We start from the raw sequence: 26793 nt of genomic DNA on the forward strand, positions 1-26793 counted from the left end.
AAAGCAAAAGCGTTCTGAATTAGTACCTGGATATAGCAGAAAAAGCATCCAGCTATCTGGAGAATCCATATAGTCTGACTAGTAGGTTAAAATATATTTTGGTTTTTGCATCCTCCATTACCTTTATATCTCTGAATGTCCCATTAAGTTTCCAAGGTGGACCGTTTATCCTTTTTAGGGAGTGCATTGTGACTTCTGATTATTTTTCATGATTGTTATTGTGTTACACACTTAAATTAAATAACATGCTCTATAATGAATGGTATATGCATAAAAGGAATATTTATTTTAATATTAAATACAGATAAGGCATCTCAAGGGATTATTTCCTAGCACGTTGGCAGAATTTAATTGCATGGTTTTCCTCCCAGGTTCTTCCAGGACGTTGCCTATAACAATATTTTCTTTTGCTAAGGAGAAGTTTTGTTGGCTTATTTATTTTTCTTTTCATTTGAAGCACTCAGAGTCCTCAGACATTACATTCAGGCTTAATTAATATAGACAGTGACACAGCAAACATAAAGATGCTCTAGATTTCCTGTCAGCATTACATTTGGGGTCACACAAATGAGGCAGTTGTGTTTCCAGCATTGTTCAGAACTTGTTCCTTTTCTGAGAGCTCTTCAAGATGGTGGGCTTACTACCTTAAAAACACAGCCACCTCATTTCTCCTTTACCTCTTTCCACTAAGCTCTCAAGAAAGGTCTAACCAAAAAAAAAAATTAAAACCCTTTCAAACAACTGAAGTGGAAAATTAGAAAATGCATACTCCTCAAGCTTCTACAGCCACAGAATTGTCCCCGTTCCTTAAATGATGACATGTGGGAGAGTCACAGGAGCCAGAAATAGGAAAGACTTCGTAAAACCAAAGAGGCACCAGGACTCCAAGGCCAGAGCAGGGAAGTTTTGTACCGTAATTAGGCAAGTTAGTTGGGTCCACTTTCTATTTCCTGGTCTGGAAAATCAAAATGTTGATATTAGTTCACCACACTCTTGTTGTGATAATATAATTATTATTGTACAGTTTTGTTTTTATCCCTTTATCCCTTTAACTCTACAATTTCTGGGCCAGGAAATTTTAATGGCACGGCAAAAATGTCTGATGGCCTGTTTTTCTTAACTAAGATACAAACAGCAAATTTGTACAATTGGGTCAAAATTTAATTCACTCAATCAACATTTATTGCAGTGTGCTAGTGATAAGGATTAGATTAAACATTTATATAGCACTGACTTTGTGCCAGGCTTTGTGCAAGTGCTTTACAATTTTCTCATTTGATCTTCACAATAACCCTTTGATGTAGTGGCTGTCAATATTCTCATTTTACAGATGAGGAAACTGAGGTACAAAGCAGAAGTTAAGTTCCTTGCTCAATATCACAGGTCCATTAAGGGCCAGAGTCCAAATAAGAACTGTGGTGTTCCTGATTCCCAGCCCAATACACCACCTAGCTGCCTCTAGTAGACCCAAGGGATGCAAAGGCAAAAGTGAAAATGCCTCTGTCCAGCTTCCTGTCAAGCAGAGTAGTTTCCACTTTATCTTAGAGGCAAGAAGTAGTCATTGAAGCTTAATCAGGGTAGTGATATGACCAGGCATGTGCAGGAAGGAATACATTCAGGGAATCTGGATGGTGTAATGCATGGAGTGTCTGAGATTGGAGTCACGGAGACCTAATTTCAAATCTGGCTTAGCTGTGTGACCCTGAGCAAGTCACTTAGTCTTGCTTGCCTCAGTTTCCTCATCTGGAAAATGAGTTGGAGAAGGAAATGACAAACCACTCCAGGATCTCTGCCAAGAAAACCCCTAATGGGGTTGAAAAGAATGGAACACACCTGAAAGGATTCCACAAGAATACCACTCACAGAGAACCAAGTGAAGAGAGAAAAGTATCTGCTAGATTTGTTGTTTGACTGTCCTTCAACTAGAGGTATAAAGCACGTGCAAAGAAAAGTAGAAAATACGTACAAAGCACACAGCAATATTTGTTCAGGGTAGGACGGCAATTACAGGGAATGTAAGGCAAGCTCTTCTAGGTGGCAGCTGAGGTGAGCAAAGAAGGAAGAGTGGAATTCAGTGGATAAGGGAGATGGGGGTCATTTCAGGGACTTAACACAGGCTGTGCACCGCACAGAGGTGGGGAATGTTTGGAAGAGGGTATACAGGGAGCAGAAAGAAAAACTGATGCTGGAATGCTGAGCATGAGGAGGGAGTAAGTAATTTGAAGTAACCTCTATCCAAAAGCTAACCCAGCTTTGATGCCAAGCAGAGTCGTTTCCAGTTTGTCCTAGAGGCAAGAAGGAGCCACTGGAGCTTAATCAGGGAAGCAATAGGACCAGGCCTGTTCATTAAGGAATATTAATTTGGCAGCTGCATGGAGGATGGATGGAAGGCAGGGGAGTAGGAGCCAGACCAGGGGTTTGATGGTGATGGCCAGCTATCCAGATAGTATCAGCATTATGGTAATGTCAAGAACACCACTGTGGTGTTCCCAGGTGTTTCTCCTGCATCCAATTAAGTCTACTGGATTTTAGGAGAGAGCTGGGACATGGATTTTCTTGAATTGGTAACTTCCAGGTGGGGAAACAACCTTTACTAATGCAGGTTGGCATATTCTCTGGCACCTTCCATCTCAGAGGGTTATCTGGAGCCCTGAGAGGTTAGGTGGCTTTGTAAGTGGGAGGGGAGAGAAAACTGAAGGGAGAGTCACTCCCCACCTTTAAAAAACAAAACAAAACAAAACCCTTATCTTCTTAGTATCAATGCTAAGACAGAACATCAAGGACTAGACAATCAGTGTTAGGGGACTTACCCAGGGTCACAAAGCCAGGAAGTAGCTGAGGCCAGATTTGAACCCAGGTCCTCTTGCCCACTATACTACCTAGCTACCCAGGCAAGTTAAGAAACTTTTAACAACCAATGTGTATCGGAGGCTGGATTTGAACCTAGCTCTTCCTGATTTCTAATTCAGCTCTCTGCCTCTCCATCATGAATGTATTTTATTATTTATTAAGAATAGAAAAGCAATCTAGACGTATGACCTTACCTTCAAGGTGGCTTGAGAGCTGTCTGCCCCATTTATGCATGTACATGTGTTACAGTCATGTAACACATATGGTGTGCAGATCACTGTCCCGTGATTCTCCCCCTGTATGTGGGGATTTAGCCCTTTGGAAAATTTGAGCACAGACCCCTGTGGTACTTAGTATGTGTCTCTGATAACTAGGATAATGATTGTCCCAGGGGGCTAGTTTCCATGGAATTCCCATCCCTTTCTGACCTTCAGGCCATTCTTCTGAGTGCTGCTAGCATCTTGTTGGAGTGAACTCTAAGAGGGGCAATTATAACCCTTGATTATGAAGGAAAGGAGCAGTGATTGCTACTGCAGCTGAAACAAATAGAAATCATCGTGTTAATAACTGCAATTGTTTTCTTCCTTCTTTCTATGCCTCGGTTCACAAAATACCTTATTAAATCTGGAGAATAAAAATGTGCCTGGGGTAATGTTTTATTATTAGAATAAATAAGAAGGAATGTTTTCCCACCTTGCAAAGTTCTTTGATCCAAAGACATTCCGTGGCTTTCCTGCAAGACGCCTCTAAGGGCCAAGACCTCAGCCTTTGGAGGTCAGGAGCTATCCAGAATGGCTGTCTCTTATTTTTAGGGTCAGCTTCAAGTCCCAAATTAAAAGTTCTGAAGAAACGAAAACATGCAATAAACGGAAGCATGGAGGGTTTGGGGAGGAAACTGAGCAAAGCCTTGTCACCGGCTCTGTTTGGCTACCAACTCCTCTGTTAGGTGTCTCATCTATGTACCTGGCATGATTTGTGGATCTGACTCAGGTGGATACTTTGTTCATTTAAGTTGAAATGAGACCATATAGGTAATTCAACAGTTAACAAAATGAGGTTTTTATGGCCATCGCTTAGAAAGGATGTTAAATAAGGATCTTTCAGCACTTAGCTTGGGTAGAGCTGATCTTCCTTACCTATCTGGAAAATGGTCAGGTCATCAGGATACCGTGTGGTTACGCACCAAGCCTTGGGCTATCTGCCAAGTACAAGAGCCCTGATTCCACCGAGGCAGGGAGGGCATTCCACACTCTTAGGTGACCAGGAAGCTAGTCTTTATGTCCAGGAGCTATCTGGAGGCTGCATCAAAAGAATCTCAACTTGAGCCATAGCCCCACTAGGACAGACAAGTTCCAGGGACAACTTTGTCACCATTTAGGGAAAAGCCAGGTCAACCTATGGGTTAAGGAGACCCGGGGATCCCTGGTAAACAGGGTGCTATCTTCTCCCCTTCCTGATCTCAATCTGCAGAGACTTAGCCTCTTCTTAATGGTTTATTTAACAACTGGGTGCATGACTGCACACGTGTAAAGAGTATTCCCTCCAAAGAAAACAGTCCTTTAACAGCTATCATTTGGGGCTTACTAAAGTTCCCCTGGCATCCTGACCTCTGACATCACCTTTAATCATATAACCAGCCTGTGCACCTCCCCAGTGGCTTAGATCTGGGAGCAGCGATCCTTTTGCCTTAAGAACCATGATCATCAAATGCTATGATTTCTGAAGGAAAGGTAGAAAAAAACAAACAAAAAAAAACAACCAAGAACACTGAATTTTGTTTGTTGTTCACATACAACACAACAAAGGTCATTTAGTGCAAAGAAAACTAAGTATTTCAAGATTGCAGGACATGCTCAAAATGTATCTCTAAGGACCCTAAGCCATAAATTAAATATGTTATGGCTTTTAGCCCTTGGGTTTATCTGTACAGGTTTACATATAGCAAATCCATTATTTATATTTTCTACTAAGTGCTTAGCATTGCCAAGTTCTTCCCCTTTCAGCCTTCCCCTTAAGCTGGCACATTTACAAAATGAGACCAAATTTTAAGAGCAGATCCAATCCTATCTGAGGTTAAAATGTAAATGTCAGCAGAGAGCTGTGCAAATTTCCCCAGCTGTTCTAGAAAGTATGTCCTCTTAATTTATACAGCATGAACAAGAATTGAGTTAATTAATCATACCTAAAGTTGACTCACTGTTGTGACTTCTTATTTTTATTTTTCAATTATTTCTCACTCAGTTCTTTGAATGCTAGCTACTTAGCACTGCTGCACACATTTTTCTCCTACGTAGGGGGATAATGGTGATGAAATCAGTGTTTGCCAATCTGGTATAAATACCACATGTTGGTTTGAAATGAGTTTGATTCCAAGCCACAGACAAACTGATTCCAAACCACATCTCTCTTCAATACTTATAGCATTGGCGATTTCATCAATTTGGACACCCTCTCCCCTAGTGCTGAGGAATGGCAATGAGAACTTGTGCTCAAGAAAATTCATCACCAGATAACTAGCCAACCTTCTGAGAATGAGTCTACCCACACTTAATAGACTAGCCCTTGCTCAAGGAACAGTCTTTCGCTACATTTATCTTTAGAGACCTTTGTCTTTAATCTGCTACCAAATTTTGGTGATTATAATTACTCCACTGGCATAGAATCTAGAGTCGCTGCCATTCACCATTGTGTGGCACCATCGTGACAATAACATTTATGCAGCACTCACTATATGCCAGACACTGTGCTAAACACTTTACAGTTATTATCTCATTTGATCCTCACAATAACTCTGCCAGGTAGGTGCTATGATGGTCCCTATTTTATGGCAGAAAAAAACTGAAGCAAACAGAGATTAAGTAACTTGCTCAGGGCCATACAATTAGGAAGTATCTGAGGCCAAGTTTGAGCACAGGTCTTCTGGCATCCAGATCTGGGTTCTATCTGCTGGGCCATAAAGTAATTTTATCAGAAGTGGCAAGCCACATCATCGCAGTTTCCCAATGTTTGCATGCTATTTCTTGGCTCTCTATCTGCCTTCCAAACACTTGCCTAAAATATGCTTCCATTTTACCTCTACCTCACAAAATCCCAAACTTCAGGAACTTTCCCATTCACATTCATCTCAAACAACATTACACCAGAGTGTACCAAAACTTTTCAATCTGCTCCAACAAACACTATTAAGTGACTACAGTGTAGAAGGCACAGTGCAATATCTGGGTACCCAATGGAAAAAAAAAACACAACAACTTACCATTGCACTGGTATGTGTGTGGGAGAAGGTTACAATAAGAAAATAAATATATCAATTGTATGATAATTTTAGGAGGAAATTTTTAGAAACCGATGACAAATGAAATGAACAGAACTGGAAAAACAATTTAGACAATAGTAACACTGTAAAAACAAACAGCTTTGAAAGCTTTAAGAACTATGATCAATATAATGACCATCAATGATTGGAGAAGAATGATGCTGAAACATGCTATCTACCTCCTGACAGAAAGGTGATAGATTTAAGGTACAGAATGAGACATGTATTTTTGTATCCAGCCAGGAAGGGGATTTGTTTTTCTTGACTATACATATCTGTTACAAGGAATTTGTTTTTCCTTTTTCTTTTTTTTCCCCCTCTCAATGGCATGGGAGATGAAAAAAAGAGAAAATAGATTTCTCTTCATTTTTTTAAAATAAGAAAGGTTGGTGGGGTGCAACAGATGTGGAATATTGTATGCCCATTCATTTCCTCTTCTGTTCATCTGGAAATTTTGTATTTTAAAAAAATTCATCTATTTCATTTAGATTGTCAGATTTATTGGCATATAATATGTCTACACATTCAGATACAGTTATTTTATTTTTAATTTTGCCTTACTATTGTTTTACTTGTTATAAGAGAGCCCTCATGGAGTAGGAGTAATCTGGAAATGTAATATAAAAACAAAGCAGGTGAATAAAACATTTAATTTATATTTATATGTATGTATACATATATATATATATATATATAATAGGCATATATACATGGGGAGGTGCCAAAGGGATGGAGGGAACATTAATCCTTAAAGGAATCAGGAAAGGCTTTCCTTGGAAGTATAACAGGAATTGAGCCTTGCAGGAAACTCTGGATTCTATGAAATAGAAGTGAAAAAGGAAATTGGCTTACATATGCAAGGACATAGGCTGTAACAAAGGGGAAAAAAAGAGTTAAAGAGTCCAGGTTCTGAGGCCTGCCAAACAGGCCAGTTTGCTTGGCATGTAAACTTGATAGAGTATGGCTCCTTGAAGGCAGGGATTGTTTTATTTTTGTCCTCCTGTCTCCAGCTTCTGTCATAGTGCCTGGAATGTTGTAAGTGCTGAATAAATGCTTGGTGATTGACTGAATGTAAAATGCATGAAGGGAGTAAGAGCCAGGCTGGAGCCAGATTGGATAGGGCTTTAAATACCAAACTAAGGAGTTTGTATTTTATCCTAGGGGCAAGATGGAGTCACTGGAGCATCCTGAATAGGGGAATGTTACAGTCAGGCTTGTGCTTTAGAAAGATTATTTCGGCAGCTAAGGGGAGAGAGAGGAAGCCAGAAGTTGAATCGAGGAAACTGATTCAGTAATCTGGCTGTGAATCAGAGTGTCAGATATATGAGTAGAGAGGAGGATACTGGTATGAGATATTATAGTTTTACTTATCATCTTGGGTACATTCCTGTTCTGAAGGTGGGCTCCTACTTTTTCTCTTATCAACAGAAGCTTTGGACCATAAAGGAATGTTGGAATGAATGAAATCTCTCTCTCTCTCTCTCTCTCTCTCTCTCTCTCTCTCTCTCTCTCTCTCTCTCTCTCTGTGTGTGTGTGTGTGTGTGTGTGTGTGTGTGTGTCTGTGTCTGTGTCTGTCTGTGTGTCTGTCTCTCTGTCTGTCTGTCTGTCTGTCTCTTCCTCCCTCTCTCCCATTTCATCTCTGTCTCCCTCCCTCCTTCTCTCCCTCTCTCCCTCCCTCCCTCCCTCTCTCTCTCTCTCTCTCTCTCTCTCTCTCTCTCTCTCTCTCTCTCTCTCTCTCTCTCTCTCTCTCTCTCTCTCTCTCTCTCCCCCCCCCCATCATTCTCTTTTAAAAATTCTAATGCCTAAAAGAAAAGCTATCTGTGTATTGTGCTCTCAAAATTAGGATTGGTCTGTTCTGAAAGGGAATGTAGTATCACACTGTCTTTTGTAAACGTGTACCTTTGGGGCTTTTATTTTTTTTAAGAGGTAGAGGTAGAGAGAAACTTAAAGTAAAGAGACTCTGTCCAGTAGTCTGACATGTGGGGAATTTGGATGGGTGATCACCTAATATTATAAAAAATATCATGTTTGTGTGTGTGATGACTTGCAGAAAACAAGTCAACAATGGCTTGTTGAACCATGTAGGTCATCAGAGCTAAACTAGCAGCAAACCTGAAGATAAGATTCATCATCTTCACTGTAAATGCAGATGATTTGAGAGCTCACTATATGTCCAAAGTTCCTAAAATAAAATGTGGTACTGATGTTGACAAAAAAAAAAAAGATGATAAGTATACGACGTTGATTGGGTCCAATTTCCTTGGTATTAGTGACACTTATTCAACATGCTAATGTTAAAGATTGAAAAAAAATTCCAAGATTAAGGCAAAATTTATATACGGTCAAATAACTTATATAACGTGCTAGGAAAAAAAATACATCTGGGCAAAAAGTGATAGAATTGAATAGTAGATTTGATCTTAGTCCTTCAAAGAAATCCTTGTATTTTTAATTTCATTATTTCTGAAGAAATTATAATGGCCATGAAAATAGGGCATTTGAGAAGTGGGTCCTGTCACTTCATCCCATCAGTTATATTAGACCAAAATTCTTCCATAGAGGCAGCATAGCATTGTAGATAACATCAAGAAGACCTGAGTTCAAGGTCTTCTTGATGTTATCTACAAGTTCACCTGCTACATCTATAATAGCTTTGTTACCTGAACAGTTTACAACTTCCCTATTCTAGACAATTCTCTGGAAACTATATTTTAATAATATTTTGCTTACCCTTATTACAATAATTTTTAACATTTTTTTTTAATTTTGAGTTCCAGATTCTTTTTTTTTTTCCTTCTGGCCCTCAGAAAGAAAATGAAACAAAGTATATTTTCGTTTGCAGACTCCAATTCTTTCTTGAAGAGCAAATGGCATTTTTCATGCTTCTCTGGGATTGCCTTGGATCATTATATTGCTAAGAATAACTAGGTCATTCACAGTTGTTCATTAAGAAATACTGCCATCACTTTGTACAATGTTCTTCTGATACTGCCTACTTCCTTGTGAATCAGTTCATGTAATTCTTTCCAGCTCTGTCTGACATCATCCTGCTTGTCGTTTCTTAGAGCACAATAGTATTTCAGAATGATCATATACCTCAACTTGTTCAGCCATTCCCCAATTGATGGGCAACCCCATAATTTCCAATTCTTTGCTACAACAAAAAGCTGCAATTAATTTTTTTTAAATGGGGCCTCTTTTCCTTTTTGGGAGATCTCTTTGGGATAGAGACCTTGTATTGTTTTTAATGGAGCAAAGGGCTAGAGATTCTTTATTATAGATGATTTCATGATTTGTATCTATGAAGGGAATAACTGTGGGAGTTCTCTATACCAAATAAATCAGAGATCAAGAATGGATGTTTTCTTGTCTTTTTTTTTAATCCCTTATTTCTTCCTCAGAATCAGTACCAAGAGGGGCAGCGAGGTGGCTCAGTCCATAAAAGTGCCATGTCTGGAGATGGGAGGAAGGTTCTGGGTTCAAAATTGACCTCAGACACTTCCTAGCTATGTGACCCTGGACATGTCACCAACCCGAATCGTCTAGCCCTTACCTAAGGTTCTTCTGCCTTGGAACTGATATTGATTCTTTTATTCCTTTTAACCCTTTCCATCTTAGAATCAATACTAAGTATCAGTTCCAAGGCTGAAGAAGAGTAAGGGCTAGGCAATTGAGATTAAGTAACTTTCCCAGCGTTACACAGCTAGGATGTATCTGAGTTAGGATTTTACATGGCACTCTATCCACTGAGCCACCTAGCTGCCCCTTCTTATCCTTTTTTTTCCCCCTACAAGTCACTTTGGCTATCCTAAGAAATAGAATTTCCAAGTTGACAACATTTATGATTGAAAAAGTTGAGCAGAGGAGAGGAGGACCAAACCAGAATGGGTATCAGACTGTTCAGAATAAAAAGAGCTTCCAATTTAGCTGGAGAACAGAGAATTGTGTGTCAGTGAAAGATCCCTCAGTCTTGTGGACCGGATGAAGATGGGAGGTGAGGAAGAAAAACATTCTCCTATTAAACATCATGTTCGACCGGCACAGCAACGTATATCACACTGAAGTTCATTGCTTCAATTTCTAACCTTTCCTAAGTGCTTACTTGGCAAAGCTGCACTGACTAGTGCAGTATGTGTGTCTCTGAGAGCATCTTAAAGGAGCAGCAGTGGACGTCTCTACTTCCCATTCCCAACCTTCTGCTGTACTTTTTTTTTCTACTTAGGCAATAAATTATATTGGTCATGTGCATTGCTACCTTAAGAAGGGGGGAGAAAGGTGATTATCTTAGCTTCTAGATGAAATGACATTTAGCAACTAATACATTAAGGACTTTTAAAACTTTTTTTTCTTAATGGGGTAGCTAGATAGCTCAGAGGATTGAGAGCCAGGACTGGAGATGGGAGGTTCTGGGTTCAATTCTGGCCTCAAACACTTCCTAGCTGTGTGACCCTGGGCAAGTCACCTAACCACCAATGCCTAGCCCTTGCCACTTATTCTTATGCCTAAAACCCAGTCTACAGTAATGATTATCAGATGGATGGTAAATGGATTTTTTTAAAAACATATTTTTAAATTGAGATTTTATAGATCAGAGATTTATACTTGGAAGGAATATTAAGGACCATATTCTACCACTCCCTTATTTTGCAGCTTAGGAAACTGAGGCCCAGAGAATGGATGCAGCTAGCCCTTAGTTACACAGTCATTGTTTCAGAGACAAGACTTGAAAACAAGTCTTCCTGACCCCAAGATCAGACCAGACTTTTATCTGCTCTATCCAGGTGTCTTTCTTTTAAATCTCATAATGGCAGAATCAGGATTTGAACTCAAGTTCTCTGATTCCAATTCCTATGTTCTTCCCACTTCATTGAACTGCCTTCCATTTTATTAACATGTTATCAGCAAGTTGACCCTTATAATAAGAAGCACCTTCTTTAGGAGCAGGAATGGAGCTATAGATACCTAGTCATCTGGACTCCTCTTACAATAATTGATGGGATAAACCCACTTAAAATTCTAATTTAGGTCTTATAATAACTAACTCTGTAGTTGAACTATTACCTCTACTCCCCCCCCACAACTGAAAATTGAACTCATGTTTTGTTTTGGTTTTGTTTCATTTCCTCTAAGGAAACTACAATTGAAAGGTGTTCAATGCCATGCTAAAGATCACATGGCTAATAACAGAAAAAATACCCAAGATGTCATTCTATTTTTTTTCTGTGCTACTTAAGATGGCACCCATATAAATCCTTTTTTGTGTATCTGAGGTTGCCATCTTAACCCAGAATGTGTCATGTGGCTGAAATGAATGCATCAAATTGAAACTTGAAGTCATGAAAACACGAGTAGCCCAGTGGGTGGAATGCATATTAGACTAGTAGACAGACTAGGAAATCTGGTCCCATCCTTTGCTTACACTTGCTCTATAACCCTGAGCAAAGCACATTGCTTCTCTGAGATTCGGTTTCCTCACCTATGAATTCAGAGGACTTGGACAGAGTATGCCTGAGGTTACTTCTGGGCATAATTGTCTATGACCCTCTCCTGAAATCAGAGCTATTGTTTTTGCTGTTGGATTTAGGAGGAGGTGTGCTCTGTGTCTGATTTCATCTGTATACGTTAGAAATCCTTCTACCAAAGGAAATCAGCAATTCATTTGCATTGAAGAAGTCAATGGATAGAAGTTCTGGGCCAGGAGTGAGGAAGACTCATCTTCATGAGTACATCTGGCCACAGACACTTACTAGCTATGACCCAAGGCAAATCAATTAACTCTGCTTGCCTTGGTTTCCTCATCTGTAAAATGAGCTAGAGAAGGAAATAGCAAACCACTCCAGTATCTGTCTTTGCCAAGAAACCCCCAAATGAGGTCAGTCTCAGACCTAGCAGAAGAACAAAATTAAGTTTATCAGGAGGACAGGAATTGAGAAGTTTAGTGGCATGCTATGAATACGTGTCAGACGTGGGATTTGAATCTAGGGCTTCCTGGCTCCCTTTATACCACCTTTTGGTGTTTAATTATTGCCATCTAGAGTAAAGGGCATAAGTAGATGGTCACAATGTCCTGTGACTGCCCTTCATTTTGATATGAAGAAAGTTTTTTTTTTCTCAATGTTTATTCTCCAACCTTTTGGATAACATAAAATTGCTGTTGGCTATTAGACTCCAATTGACCTGACTGGAATTCTCCTTATTATCTTTCCTCTTGTTTTCATTTTTTATCCTCAGTTGAGGGGACTTTACAATGAGTATAGACTGCTTTAGGAGATCATTTGGATTCACAAATGTGAATCTTTACAAGGTGGTGACATGTCAGGCCATTTAACTTAATGTGCTACTTTTTTCCCCAAAGAATATTGAAAAGAAACCGATGGGGCAGAGTATACTTCTGCCCAGGCTATGTTTGTGGGCTTCACTAGTTCCTAGGGCCTACCATAGAACTATTTCCTACTGTAGGTTATGACTAGGCTTAGGAGAAAGTTGCCTTGACTTCCTGAGCAATTAGATGGGGGTCGTTGGCTAACTTTCTAGGAGAAAGCTCGTTGGTCTTACTTCCCATATTGTCTCCAGGACCTTCCTTGCCTTTTGCCCCTTAGATCTCTTTCAGATCGTGAAATCATTTCAGTTGTGTTCCTTGGTGACCTAACAAGGGGATTAGCCAGAGTTTGGGGAATTTAATTCTTTCTTGAAGAATATTCTCACTTGTTTTATAATGTGATGAGAGAAGTAACTTTTCCCTTTATTTAATTTTTTAAAAACCGATTCACATCTTTTTTTTTTCTTTTGTAGATTTCAAGGCAGCAGATGAATTGTGAAAGAGACCAACTAAGGGTAGGTACATCAGCTTGAAAATCCTCTCTCATTTCTGTGTAATAAGCAAAATGTTTTTCATGTTTACTGAAGACACTGAGTTGTGAATACTGGGCTGCAACTTTTGTCTTGTACAGATAAAAATATTTATCCCAGCTAATTTAGTATTGATTGGTTTGGCAAATATAGTATATCTTCTTTTGAAGTGCCATTATAGTAGATATGGATTTTTTGATTTAGATTCAGCACTAAATACTTCTCTTATGGAATTTGTTGGACGTCACTGAATTCTTTTTTATGTACAGCATGAAGTCTAAGTAATAGCAAAGGTCAGAAGAATATCTAGCTGATTTCTTAACATGAACATTGGGTTGTTTGCTGAGTAGCTAAAATATTCTTTTATTGCTATCTGTGCTAGGCATTCAGCTAATATGTCAAGGGCATTTTCTCAAAGGATTCAGTAATTTAAAGGTCCCTTTGGGTTGTAGCATTTGTGAATGTGGGGGAGGAGAAAGAGAGTTTTTAAATTTAGTCTTTGCTTTTGATTATTAGGAAGTCCAGTGGACAATTCAGTTGGATGTGAAAGGTTCTCCATTTTGTGGGAGTTTCTAGGTACTCTTTTCTGGTGTGGCAAATTTGTAGTGGTCACAGGCCTGGGCTAGATATAATCAATAGAACGATGGCATTTAACTGTGCTACATCTCATTGTAAGCCACATATTCATTACATTTCAGAAACTAGAAACATTTTACCCCATTCAAAATTATTACAGACAAAGTCTTGGGGGCAACAGCTCTAATACTAAATGTAACTCACAGACATGGATTCAAGTTTTACCTCCAATAAATATTGGCTATTCGACCATTCCTAAGTATTTGAACCTCTTAGTGTATTCCAAAACCTCTCTAAGACTTAAAATTGAGAAGCATTCAGTTCTCTGCACTGGTGGCAGTTTGGGAGATCTGGAGAGGGCTTCTCAGGAGAATTTCTTATATTTCTAAATCCTGTTTCTTAAGACATTCACCATTGCCTTTTTAATTTTTTTAGAGTACTATTCAGAGTACTCATACAATTTAACTCTGGTGGGTTAGTTCCTTTACCTTATGAGCAAATCACGAACTTATTTCAGTTATATCATCACTCTTCATACAAGACTTTATTAATGTGATTAAAAAATAAAACAACAATTTAGAATCGAAGTCTTTTCACTAATATTATGAATTAAGATCATATCCGTCCTCATCCACATCTCTTCCATTAACCTCTCACATCCACCCACTGTGTGTTAGTATGAAAGAGCCTTCAAAATGTTTTAAGCTTTTCCAGGACTCCCTTATTACTTCTCCCTGCTGTCTGAATCACTGGTTCATCCTGGTAAATAATGCATTGCTGCTTTAGATTTTTGTTCCTGTTTGGATAGAGGATGCTGGTCAGAACTGGGTCAGAGCTAGATAAGAAGTTATCTATGCTTTTGTTTTAATGAGTCACTGATAATTCCACAAAATTAAGATACTTTGAAATCTGTCATCCAAATGAACTCTGGGCTCATCAGATATAACATAAAGTGGGTTAGCAGTATAAATGAATGCTCAGTTCTTTAGGAGCTGCCAATAGTGGTTTTGAGGGTTGGAAATTTGGTCTTTCCAAATGGCATTTGGCTCCAGTTTTCAGGATTGTCATTTACATCTTTACCTTTTTTGTCTGCATTACACTAAATTAATTTGGTGATGCCATTAATTCAGTTAGGCAGCCAGTCAATTCAACCAACTTTTATTAAGCATTTAGGTAGAAAGCACTTTGCTAGACTGCTAAAGATTGTCCCTGACCTCAAGGAGCTTGTACCTTACTAGATATCAATGAGACAGATAGGTCCAAACAGATATTTGGCAGGATTTAATAGTCAGTTTAATGAAAATCATTTGCCAGTCACCCCATATGTATACTTGGCTCACAGGCTGGTCCTTTTTTGTTCAAAATAAGATTCTCTACCTTTGAAATATAAAGCAGGAATTTGATGTCTTAAAATGTTGAAGATAGATATGACACATAGAAATGTCGATGTAAGACAATGCCTTTTTTATTGAGAATTTCTTGCATATCACTTATTTTGCCAATTTTCTGGTGGAAATCTTGATATCAGATGATTGATGTGAATATCTCAATAGGATATATTTTTCTTATTTCTGTTTTAGAGAGAAATCAAATGATTTGGTTAACAAAGTTATTTAAGAGTGTCTGCCTGCCAGCCATGATTCTTAAAATATATATATTTTTAAATACAACAGTCAAAATATATTTTCAGAATTGCTATGCAGGATGACTGAAGTATGGCAGTGTTGTCAGGTTCAGAATTCCCTGATTAGCACATTCTGTCCTGCTATTAGAAACCAGAAATTAATGTGAATACTATAATTAGGGGCAGCTATATGGCTCAGTAGATAGATTGCCAGTTAGGAAGATTCAATCTTACTAGTTCGTGCCCCGGGCAAGTCACTGAATCCTGTTTGTCTCAGTTTCCTCATTTGTAAAATGAATTAGAGAAGGAAATAACAAACCACTCCAGTACCTTTGCCAAGAAAACCCTAAATGGGGTAACAATGGAACAACATTATTATAATAAACCTTCTTCATTTTGTCTCCCGAGAAAGAAAATTTTCAGCAATAGACACCTTTTCTGCCCTTGAGACCCTCCAGTGAAATTCTAGTTCCTTTCTCCTCCCTTTGATCTTCTCCCTTTGTTGCTCCCATAGCATCAAAAAAGGAAACTTAACTGGTCCTTGATTTTATAGAGAATCATAACTGCTGATTCTTCCTTTATATGCCAAGAGAAATAGGGTCTCCTAATCGCCACAGGGAGTGTGTGTGAGTGTGAGTGTGTGTGAGTGTGAGTGTGTGTGAGTGAGAGTGTGTGAGTGAGTGTGTGTGAGTGTGTGTGTGTGTGTGTGTGTGTGAGCTTGAGCATATGGGATGAGGGAAGAGAATGTGTAGAAGAAGGACAGTCAACCGTTAAAAGCATCGATGTGAAAGGGAGACACTTCACAACTCTATTTTCAAAGCAGTAGGCCTGGTCTTTCTGGGAAGAAGGAAGTCAAAAGCTCATTGTGAAAGCTGCATATTAATTCTTGGCCCCAAGAGTTAAATAGTTTTGCCTGCCAAATGGTAGTGAAGACAGTGAGCTAATGTGTGCCAAAGTGGTCTGGTAGAATTAATAATGCACTCCCTACGGCAGACCACTTACAGAGTATCTCAGAAATAAGTCTAATTGCCCAGCATCCTCGTGGTTCTCCCACCCTTCCACTTCTCTGCCATGGTGGGAAACTGAGTGGAATCAAGGGCCACGTACATATACGTACATTTCTTTGCATTGCTTAGCTTTTTCTGGTATTCTCTTCAGCCACTGAATGTCTGTGTCCTGTGGACTGGGTGGCTCTGTTAACCTTAGAGCTCATTTGATTGGAGCACCCTGCTAATGAGGCCAAGTTGGTGGGTTTGTTCCCCCAGGGGCTAATTAGGGAAGCTGTTTCATGGTTGTAGGCTGCATCCTCAGCCCTGCCTAGCCATCTGGAAAATGAATGCTATAGATTCTAAGGGGGACCAGGTCAGGGACTATGGATGGAACAGTGTACATCCATCTCCTCCATGGAAAAACAAATCAAAAAACAAGCAAACAAACAGAAAGCCAGTAGAAACAGCAAGACAAAGCACCAGCCAAGATGATGGGACAGAAAGGGGTTCAAAAGCCAGCTCAGGTAGTTAGTGACTGGGTGCTAGTCTGCTTAGGAAATAGCCCTGTAAAAAAAAAAAAAGCCCAAGTCTTGCACAGCCCGGACCCCATGAAAGATCTGGTGGAGCATATCTACAGTATCAATATTTAATTTGCCAGTTAGAAACTAGTTTCTCATTTCTGCTAGATAGAAGAGTAATGTGAGTTACAAAATGCAAATTGCTAATGATAATATTCACTTACATAATGCCTTTCATCCAGGCATCAGATAATTAAGCCTCCCAACAGCCTTGGGAGGGAGATAAGAAAATCGCAGGCATCAGTTCCCTCTTTATTAAAATTCAGACCTGCCTTGGGGGAGTCACCACCCTTACTAGTTTAGGGACGCCTGTCTAGGCAATCTAGCAGTTTAGGAGAGGAAGTTACAGGGCCGCCACAACTTCTTGAAATTGTCTTAAAATATGTTGTGTTTTATTTCTCAGTGCTTAGCCCCGGGAGTCTGGGTGGTCCACAGTTTATAGATGGTGTATTCCAAAAATCTGCTGATTCCTTATATTGAATGAATTTTATCATAGGGCTCTTATCTTATCTTATCAGTATCACTACTTCTTTCCTTATAAGTCATAATCAATACCTGCCTGCCCATCTTGTACAGGTCTTGCTCATAAATTTTCTGCATGAGATCCAAAGAGTTGAAGAACTTCCTTATGTGGGTACCAAAGGCACAAGAAACAGATTCATCAGTCATCACTTGCTCTCACCACATGATTAGCCTTTCTCATTTTCTAACCCTTCTTTATTCTGATAATATTCTTTACCTGGCTTCTGTTGCATTTGTAAGGTGTTGTAGCTTGCTCACAAATGCCGTGTGTGTGTGTGTGTGTGTGTGTGTGTGTGTGTGTGTGTATTTCTGGAAGAGGCCACAAAAGTCTATTTAATCCATAACGTCCCTCAAGACCAATTCTGAAGTATAGTATCATCCAGGCAGGGTCCATACTATTGCATTAAGGGGCATGGTCCCACTGAGGATAGCCAAGCTCTGGCAATAAATGCCTCTATCCCACTTAACTGCCCACAGCTTATATAGTAGAAGTCTGAAGACTGGGACTCCTGGGCAGTAAGAGACAACCCTGTGTTCTAAGACTATTGCCTCCATTATTTTTTACCTTGATGAATCATCAATGGAAAGAACAAATCCAACTTCCGGCTGTCTATTATTAAGTCCCCTTTCACTGTCTAGTCTTGCTATTATTAGTTTGCATCAAAACATTTAGCATTAACATAATAGTTCATCAAAACCATTATTGAGTGACCTTATGCTAATTCACAGCCAGCCAACCAGTCACATTGGTGGAGAGATAAATAGAAAGCTATCTCCTTTCCCCCAAATAATCTATATACTACTTAATTATTCCTGGAACTTCATTTTTATAAAATTTCTAAATGTAGCCCTAAAAGGCCACCATAATATTGGTGTGGGGAAAATTCATTCAAATTCCAACTTGGAACTGCAGGAATATGGTCTTACTGGAGGAAGAACTTTCTTTTATCTCACTCTATACCTTCACCTTTGATGATCTCTTCAGCTCCCATGAGTTTAATTCCATTTCTCTGCAGAGGACTCCTATATTTATGTATCCTCCCCTACTCTCCCTCCTGAACCATATTCCTATATAATTAGCTAGCTACTGGATATCTTTACTTATATATCCCATGGGTATCTCAAACTCAGTATGTCTAAAACAGAACCAATTGTGTTTGTTTCAGAACATCCATTCCCAAACTTCCTTATTCCTGTTGATCAGATCACCAATTTTGAAGGTGTCTTAGCTTACAATTTTAGATAAGTATCATCTTTGCCATTGCCTTATCTCTTAACACTTTTTCCAATTAATTTCTATCATATTAATTCTACTTCTACCAGATCCCATTCCTCCATCCTTTTCTTTCTAATCACTTAACTTCTATTTCTCATTACATCCTCAGCAACTCTTGCTCAGACAATTGCAGTAGCCTTCACCTTCTTCATTGTTTTTCTTGCCTTAATTTTCTTCCCACTCTAATTTAATCTCTATATAGCTATCAAATCAATATTTCTAAAACACAGCTTGGATTATGCCAAATCTCCCAAACCCCAACCTAAAAAATCTTCAATGGAACTTCTAAGATAAATACAAAATCTTCATCCTGGCATTTAAAGTCATTTAAAAAATAATTAATTAATTTGGTTGTTTCATTAAAGTTCCCAGGTGTCTCTCCTCACTCCCACATCCTCTCTCCTTCCCCCACATTTAAAGTCGTCTACTATCTACTTCCTTCTTAATGTTGTAGTCCTATTTCATATTACTTCCTTGCCCATACATTCCATTTCTATCAAAATAATCTCTTAGGGATGATTAAAAAAAAAAAGCTAGAAAGACTTATATGAACTATAGTAGTAGTCTCTTGGTAACCGAGGATGAGGATTGTCTTTGTGCGCTTTCATCTGTGATGTAGATGAGTATGCACAAAAACACTTGTGCATGAAGGAGATTTAAGTGGAAAAGTCGGTGCACAGAGACAGTCCCACTCTCTCGGGGTTGGAAGCCTGGGTCCAGTGGCATGAAAAATCATTACACCTGGAGACTTCCTCAGCTGCATTGGATGGCCCTGTTGTCTTTTGTGCTCCAACATGCCCTAAGCACTCCACAGTGCTTTGCTGCGTCGCCCTCTCAGCCGTTGAACCTTCTTATTGGTTTCTTCCGTCTGTTCGGCCGAAGCAGTCTTCACATGCTGGGTGAGTAAAGCCTTAGTTCACCAGGGGTCGGGGACGACCCGATGACTACCCTCACAAGGTTTAGCCATGGAAGCCATTGCCCAGGGTGTGGCCGCTGCCGCATGCTAGCAGCTACTAGGAGCCATAAGTCAGAGCTGGGTGTCAGGTTAGGGTCAGAGGTTGGAGAGCTGCCCTAGAAGGGCATGACAAGCCCTCCATACCAGAGATACTACTCCTCCCTGAGCACCCCATACATCCCTATATGAACTAATACAGAGTGAAATAAGCAGAACCAGGAGAACATTGTACACAGTAACAGCAAAACTGTGGAATTATCAACCATGAAAGACTTAGCTATAGCAATGAAATGATCCAGGGCAATTTGTAATTTTTTCTAACTCTTGTTTGGTCTTAAAATCTTTCCTTTCCCAAAGGTCTGACATGTATACTGTTCTGTATTCACCTAATTTATTTATTGTTTTCTTCTTTATGTTCAAGTCATTCACCCATTCTGAGTTTATCTTGGTATAGAGGATCCAGGGCAATTTGGAAGGATTTATCACAAAGAATACTATCCCCCTCCAGAGAAAGACCTGTTGGAGTCAGAATGCAAATCAAAGCACATGATTTTTCACTTTAGTTTATTTCAGTTTTTTTTAATTTTTGGTTTTATGAGTATTCTCTTGCAAAAATGAATAATATGGAAATGTTTTTCATGATAATACATGTATAACCCAAGTTAATTGCTTACCTGCTCCAGGAATGGAGAAGGACATTTGGATTATGACTTCAGAAAACTCATGGGAAATTGTTATTACATGTAATTTGTAAAATAAAATATATTTATATATTTTAAATAGCCTGTTAATTGTTCTTTATATACATCATTTCATTTCTTGCCTTTGTGTTTTTGTACAGGTACTCACCCCTCATGTCCAAATCTGGAATATACTCACTCTTTACATCCAACTGACTTTATATTCCTAGTGTACAGTACAGGTGCTACCTCCTACATGTAGAATTTTTAAATTCTCTCTTCCTGTTCCATCATGCCCCCCAGTTATTCTCTTTCTCTTTCTCCTCTCTTTCTCTCTCTCTCTCTCCCCCTCTCTCCTTTAAAATTACTTTATATTGACTGTTGTTGTTCAGTCATTTTTCAGTCATGTCTTCCATTGGTTCCACTTCATGGTTCCATTTTGGGTATTCTTGGCAAAGATACTAATATTGTTTGCCATTTCCTTCTCCAGGTCATTTTATAGATGAAGAACTGATGTCAACAGGGTTAGGTGATTTACCCAGGGTCACACAGCTACTAAAGGTCTGAGGCCATTTTTAAATTCAGGAAGATGTATCTTCCTAGCTTCAGACCTGATACTTTGTCCTCTGTGCCACCTAACTGCCCCTATATTGATTTACCTAGGTACATATTGCATCTTCTTAGTAGAATATAAGTTTCTTTAGAGCAAGGACTATTTTTGCCAGTGCCTTTTACATAGTAGGTATTTAACAAGTATATGTATATCACTAAATTGAATTCTTTAAATCTAAGCCATTAGTGACTATTCTTATACTTGAGGGTATAACAGGGTGGGGAATGAGTGGAAAAATAGATTCTACTATGAAAGAAGCTTTAGGAATCAGACCTTTGGTAAATATAAGCACTTAAGAAACCATAAAATCAAAGATGTAGAGCTAACAGGGACATTAGGGTCATGGAGTTTAAACTCTTCATTTTATAAAAAAAAATAAGTCAGAGTTGTAAATTTTTCTGCCCTGGGTTATATAGGTTAGTCACAAATAGTAGAACTGAGATTTGAATCAAGATATTTTTTCCCAAGTGAAATAGAAATGATAATGTTTGGAAACTATTTCTTGTTGCAATGACTGATGTACTCTGGCTTGAGACTAGAGAGAGCTGCTAGTATGGGACACTTGTTACAGAGATAGAGAGAGATGCTGCTACAGAGATAGAGAGATGTTGCCACAGGACAATGCTCTGGGGTCTGCCTACTGATCCCTATGTGAAGCTAATGGATCAATCTATTTCCTAACCTCCTCCTCCCTTCATTCCCTCCCTTCTCCAACCCTCACCCTCCCAGTTTCTTCTGAAGCTTGTGGCTTCTCCTCCCCTCCTCCCCCCAGTAAACTATGATATTCATGAGAAAAAAAGTCTTCCTTTCTTTTCTCAGGTAAGGGATTTATTGTGATAACAGGACAAGGAAACTAAGGAAAGAGGGATGAGGGTTTCCCTAATCTATAATGAGGGATAATTTGAGGGTTTGGGAAAGTAGTCCAGTCAAAACTGTGACAGAGGAACAGTTAAAGAGATGGATGAAGGACAACAGTTAATATCTTCTTTCTTCTTCACAAAGTCACCAAGGTCTCTCAGCCTAATTTCAGAAGCCCCCCCTCAAGGATCCTTCAGCCTGGGACAAAAGCTAACAAGATCAGTTCAGGGCTTCTTCCCCCTCAGCTAGCCACCAAGAAAAGTCTCTCCTTCAGCCTGGCTTTCCTCCAACTGTCTTTTCCTGGGAACATTCCCTTTGGAACCTTCTCCTTGATTGACAGACATGTCCCCAGCCTTCCTTTGCAAGCCTGAAGTTCTCTCTTTCTGGCTTGCCTCTATCACAATCCCCCTTTTTATTAAAAAAAATGCAACCCACCAGATTAGTGGATGATAGTAGGATCATTCATCCAGAGCTACAATAAAGTCCAGGATTCTTCACGTTTTTGTCTTACAGTTCCTTTTAGAAATATGATTGATAAAGCTCACAGACTATGTCTCAAAATGATATTTTTAAGTATTCAAAATACCTAAGATTTCAAAAGAAACCAATTATGTTTAAATTAAGTTATCAAACTATCCCCAAAAGCAAGTTCTTGGATTCTAGGTTGAGAACTTCTCATTTAGTCCAAACTTCTCAAAGACAGGAAATAAGAGGTCTAGAGAAATTAAATGACTTGCTCAAGGACACACAGGGAATTAGTATCAGAAATGGAATTTTAATTTATTTCCACAGAGACCCAGGAATTGTTATTTTTATTTTGTCTGTTAGTACCTATTGCTTCTAAATGTAACTTTTTCCCTCCTCCCATTGTTGAAAACAATTCACCCTACCAACTTTTGTCTAATTAGCCAAGAAAAAATATACAAGCCTTTTGAGATTTTCTAAAGATTTTTATTACAAGTAACAATGAGGAACAGATAGATGGCCATAAAGCTCCCTCTAGTGCCTCCTCCCTTCCCTTTGTCATTTAGAATCTGTAAGAAAAAAGGATCCCTGTAGGTGTTAATGGGCCACCATGAGATTCAACTACATTTTAGAGGAAATACAGACTGAGATTGTAAGAGGTATTTTAATCACAATAGCTGGGACATGGTCTTGGGCTCTGAAATTAAGAACAGAATTAGCCCTCTGGTGCCAAGATATACCTGGGATTTGGATTTGGGTATGTGTGCCTCAAATAGCAGAGTGTAGGAAGGAAAAAAGAGCAACATGTTGGGCACCTAGTCATAACCAACTGCTCCAGAGTGGCCTTTTGTGTGTAAAAAGCATAAGTTAGTTGGAGATGGCCTGGAGTCTTAGAAACAGAGATTTAAAGCCCAAAGGACCCTCAGGATTCAACTTGGTCCAACTCCTTCACTTTTACAGATGAGGAAACTGATACCTAGGGAGGGAAAACAATTTGTCTAAGCACGCTCAAATATGAAGTCCCAGAATCTAACAATCTTTCCACTCCATTCTTACTGCTTCATACCTCCTGATTTAAGTAGCTACAGAAAGTCCTCCAGAGCAAGAGTTCTCAGATTGGGATTCACAAAACTTAAGTCTATGGATAAATTTCAGGGGGCCCATGAACTTAAGTGGGAGGCGAGGTGGGGGTGGTGCTTGAAGTACATTTTTATTTTTATTAACCTCTGCTTGAAATCTAACATGTCTTTCAACTCTTTAAAAGTTTAATTCTGAGAAGGGGTCCAGAAATTTCACCAGATTACCAAAGGGGTCCATGATATGCAAAAAGTTTAAGAATCCTTGATCTAGACAGAGAGCACATGTACTTTATTATCTATTAGTTTCCTAATTGATGAATGAATATCTTTAGGTTGTCATTATTCAGAATTCTATTGACTGACTAGAGATTTCAGTTTACTGCTCTAAAAAAGAGAAAGATGGTTTAAAAAAAGGGGAAGAAATTATATAATTCTTTTACCTTGCCTTATGATGGGCCCTGTAACAAAGGCACCCCATTAGTTCATCTTTTTTGTTACTAAATATTTTTTTTCTTCTTGGGAACCCATGATGGTTCATGCTTTTAGAAGTCTTGGCTTCTAAGTATTAACTCTCAATTTTCTTTTAAAAAGAATCCAGCCTTCTATCCTTGTCATTTTCCCTTTTTCCAGGGCAAATCAGCCTCTTAACTTATTTTTATCACTGAATCAAGCAACTTCAAGTGAAACAGCTAATAACGCTGGCATTTCAATTTGTCAGAGATGTTTCTCATTTCTGTGACTGATGTCTCAGTGAGGACTCATCTCCCCGCTCTACTCTTCTAAGAGACACAAATGTCATTCCAAAAAAATATTTGAAAGGAGGAAACGAAGGGAACAAATGAACAGCCAGTCCTATGGTTCCTAATCTTAGGGAGGCCTTCAGTGGGAGTGAATGATGGGAAGGAAGCCATTTCTTGATAATGTGAACAAACTGTTCGCCTTCCTAAAAAAGAAAGAAAGGAGAAAACAATTCAGTCATGGCATTAACCAGCAAGGTAATCCCCTTTCCCAATATACACATCCATTTGGTCTAGTCCATCAGTCAGTCAACAGTAACTGCTTACTATGTACTAAGCACTATCCTAAGTGCTGAGCATATGAAAAATGGAAGAAAAAATGTCTCTGTCCTCAAGTAGCTTAGATTCTAATGGGGGAGACAGCATATAAATAATTAGAGCTACCTGTGTCATAAGCCATACTTACATAATATTAGGTTCAGGCAAAAAAAAAAATCTGAAAATTCAATTGATTTTAAATAGGACAAGTTAAAAGCATCCATATCTTGGGGCTTTATCCTTGCCATCTTTAGGACCCCTAAGGATTCTTGAGATATTCATTTATTACTAACATGAGGAAAAGATACAGACCAATCTTCTTTACTCTTCTTTTACCCTTTGTGTCTCTTACCACCCAACACATACACACACACACACACACACACACACAGGCACACACAGGCACACAGCCCTCTCCCTGAATAGTATCTACTTACATTGGTACCTCTCTATGGTAACACTGTCTGGCAAACCTTCTCAGGTTCTGTATTGGTAAATGAGATTATGGAGGGAAAAGAGATGTAAAGAGCAAAAAAGAATTTCTTGAACTTTTACCTTTATCTTGCTATAGACTGGAACCTCTCTGAATTATTTGTTTGCTTCAAGGTGAATGTTCTCCTTCCTTTATTACAGAGATCAGGATTTCTCCTTTCCAGGCAGATGAGAATCCCCTATATGAAGGAAAGGGATATTCCTTCCATGGCTGTCTCTCTCTGAACTACACTGAATATCTAGTCTATAGGCATTCAATTTACTACATGCTTATTGTTTTTCATGTTTAGTAGTACTCTTAAATAGCGATGCTTTATCTCCCTCCCAGCATCATAAGCTCCTTGAGGGCAAATACAAGGTTCTTACTGCTTTTGCATACCCAGAGCTCCAAATACTATACTAGATGTAGACTAGAGACTCAAAGAAATCTTGATTCATAAATGAGGTGACTGGTTGATTAACAACTGTGACATGGGAGAATTTAAGGGAGGTTTTGGGAAATATCAGTACTATTCCTTTCTCTGGGCTCATCAAGGTGTTAGTCCTTAATATGTTACATACTATGAGAAGATGGAGTCTAAAGTGTGCAGAAAAAAAATCCTAAATAAAAGTTTTCTCACTAGGAAAGAACAAAAATCAATAAGGTTGTTCAGAGAGAAAACCTGTGGAAATCTTAGAATTCTTTTTCATATATTAATCACCAATTACTTTGGAACTGTATACTTATCTTTTTGTCTCTTCATAATATGAAGTCAGCGATAGCCAATTTATTACCTCAAAGAAAGATTCTGATCTAGCTGTATAATCTCTTTGCTCCACTCCACATTCATTACTTCCTTTCAAGCCTGCTTCAGAAATCACAACTTTCCTTGGTTAACCATACCAGCCTATTGTATCCTTTGTTCAAAAGATAGCTGCTTAATTTTTACTTATTGGTGTGTTGTTCCCTAAATATTTGGGGTGAAGGGGTATCACTGTGAGTGGGGTGGAATGTATTTTTCCTCTTTAATTAAAGTTTTTAGATTGAGAAACCAAAAAACAGTAAAAGAAAGCCAAATGCTGAGGAATCTTAATGACCAATCTTAGTCCAGGAGAATGTGTAATAAAATAAACTTACTTCCTTTTAGTAGAGTGGTAGCAGTGGGGGCCAAAGGTTGCATAAGATTCAGTCATTATTTCCATTGGTTTTACTGAACAGGTTTTTTTTTTTCTGAGTTAAATGGAAAATTATGGAGATGGCAGGTAGCAGTGGTTATCTGGAAATAACCATTACATAAAAATAAATGGTGTCAATTATTTTTTTTAAGGACTGTACACCACTCAAGATGAAAGGACACCTTTCCCCACTCATTTGCAGAGAAAAGAAGTCCACCGATGTTGAGCACTGAATATAATATCAGATTTTTTCAATATATTGATTAGTTTAATGGAATTTTTCCCATCCTCTTTTTTTTTTAAGTATTTGTTTCAAGGAATTTACAGGAAGGAGAGAATATAAAGATAATTTTAATTTAAGTAAAAGATATTGATAAAAATCTATTTTTTAAAAATGATCTTAAAATTACCAATGGTAAGAAGGAAGATAATTTCTTCTGGTTTCTTAAATTTTTCCTTTAGAGCACTTAGTCCAGGCCTTTGCACTCTAATAGCAATGAGTTATAATCTGCAATGGTCATTTTTCTTCTTCAGTTTATGTATTTCTCAAACAGTGAAAAGAACCTGGAGTATTTGGTATTGTCCAAGATGGTTCATTTGTTGTCTTGACTGCCTACCTCTGAGATGAGTTAGAATACCCAGTAACATTATGACTTCTACCTGGTAGAGGGACTCTCTAAGACATAATCCTAATGGACTACTTGAAGAGAAGAATAGTGTGTAAAGTTTATTACAGTAGTCCATGCTTTACCTTTCCAAAAAGTGACTATGATAACTAAACAACCTCTTTTCATAGGTTAAGTATTTGAGCAGATTTTAATCAAATTATGTCCTATCCCTTTTTAGTTGTCAGTTGAATAT

General features: G+C 38.6%; 1 protein-coding gene across 25 annotated transcripts in view; it reads left to right on the forward strand.

Annotated features, from left to right (window-relative positions):
• RBFOX1 (RNA binding fox-1 homolog 1) overlaps nt 1-26793 on the forward strand; it is a 2817840-nt gene that overhangs the window by 2137378 nt on the left and 653669 nt on the right. For all 25 annotated transcript variants that reach the window (XM_056804034.1, XM_056804033.1, XM_056804032.1 and 22 more), the window contains one exon: nt 12959-13000. In XM_056804034.1, coding sequence (XP_056660012.1) covers nt 12959-13000 — 42 coding nt within the window. The remainder of the gene's footprint in view (nt 1-12958; nt 13001-26793) is intronic.

Source organism: Monodelphis domestica, chromosome 7 (assembly GCF_027887165.1).
Source record: "Monodelphis domestica isolate mMonDom1 chromosome 7, mMonDom1.pri, whole genome shotgun sequence".
NCBI classification, from domain to species: Eukaryota; Metazoa; Chordata; class Mammalia; order Didelphimorphia; family Didelphidae; genus Monodelphis; species Monodelphis domestica.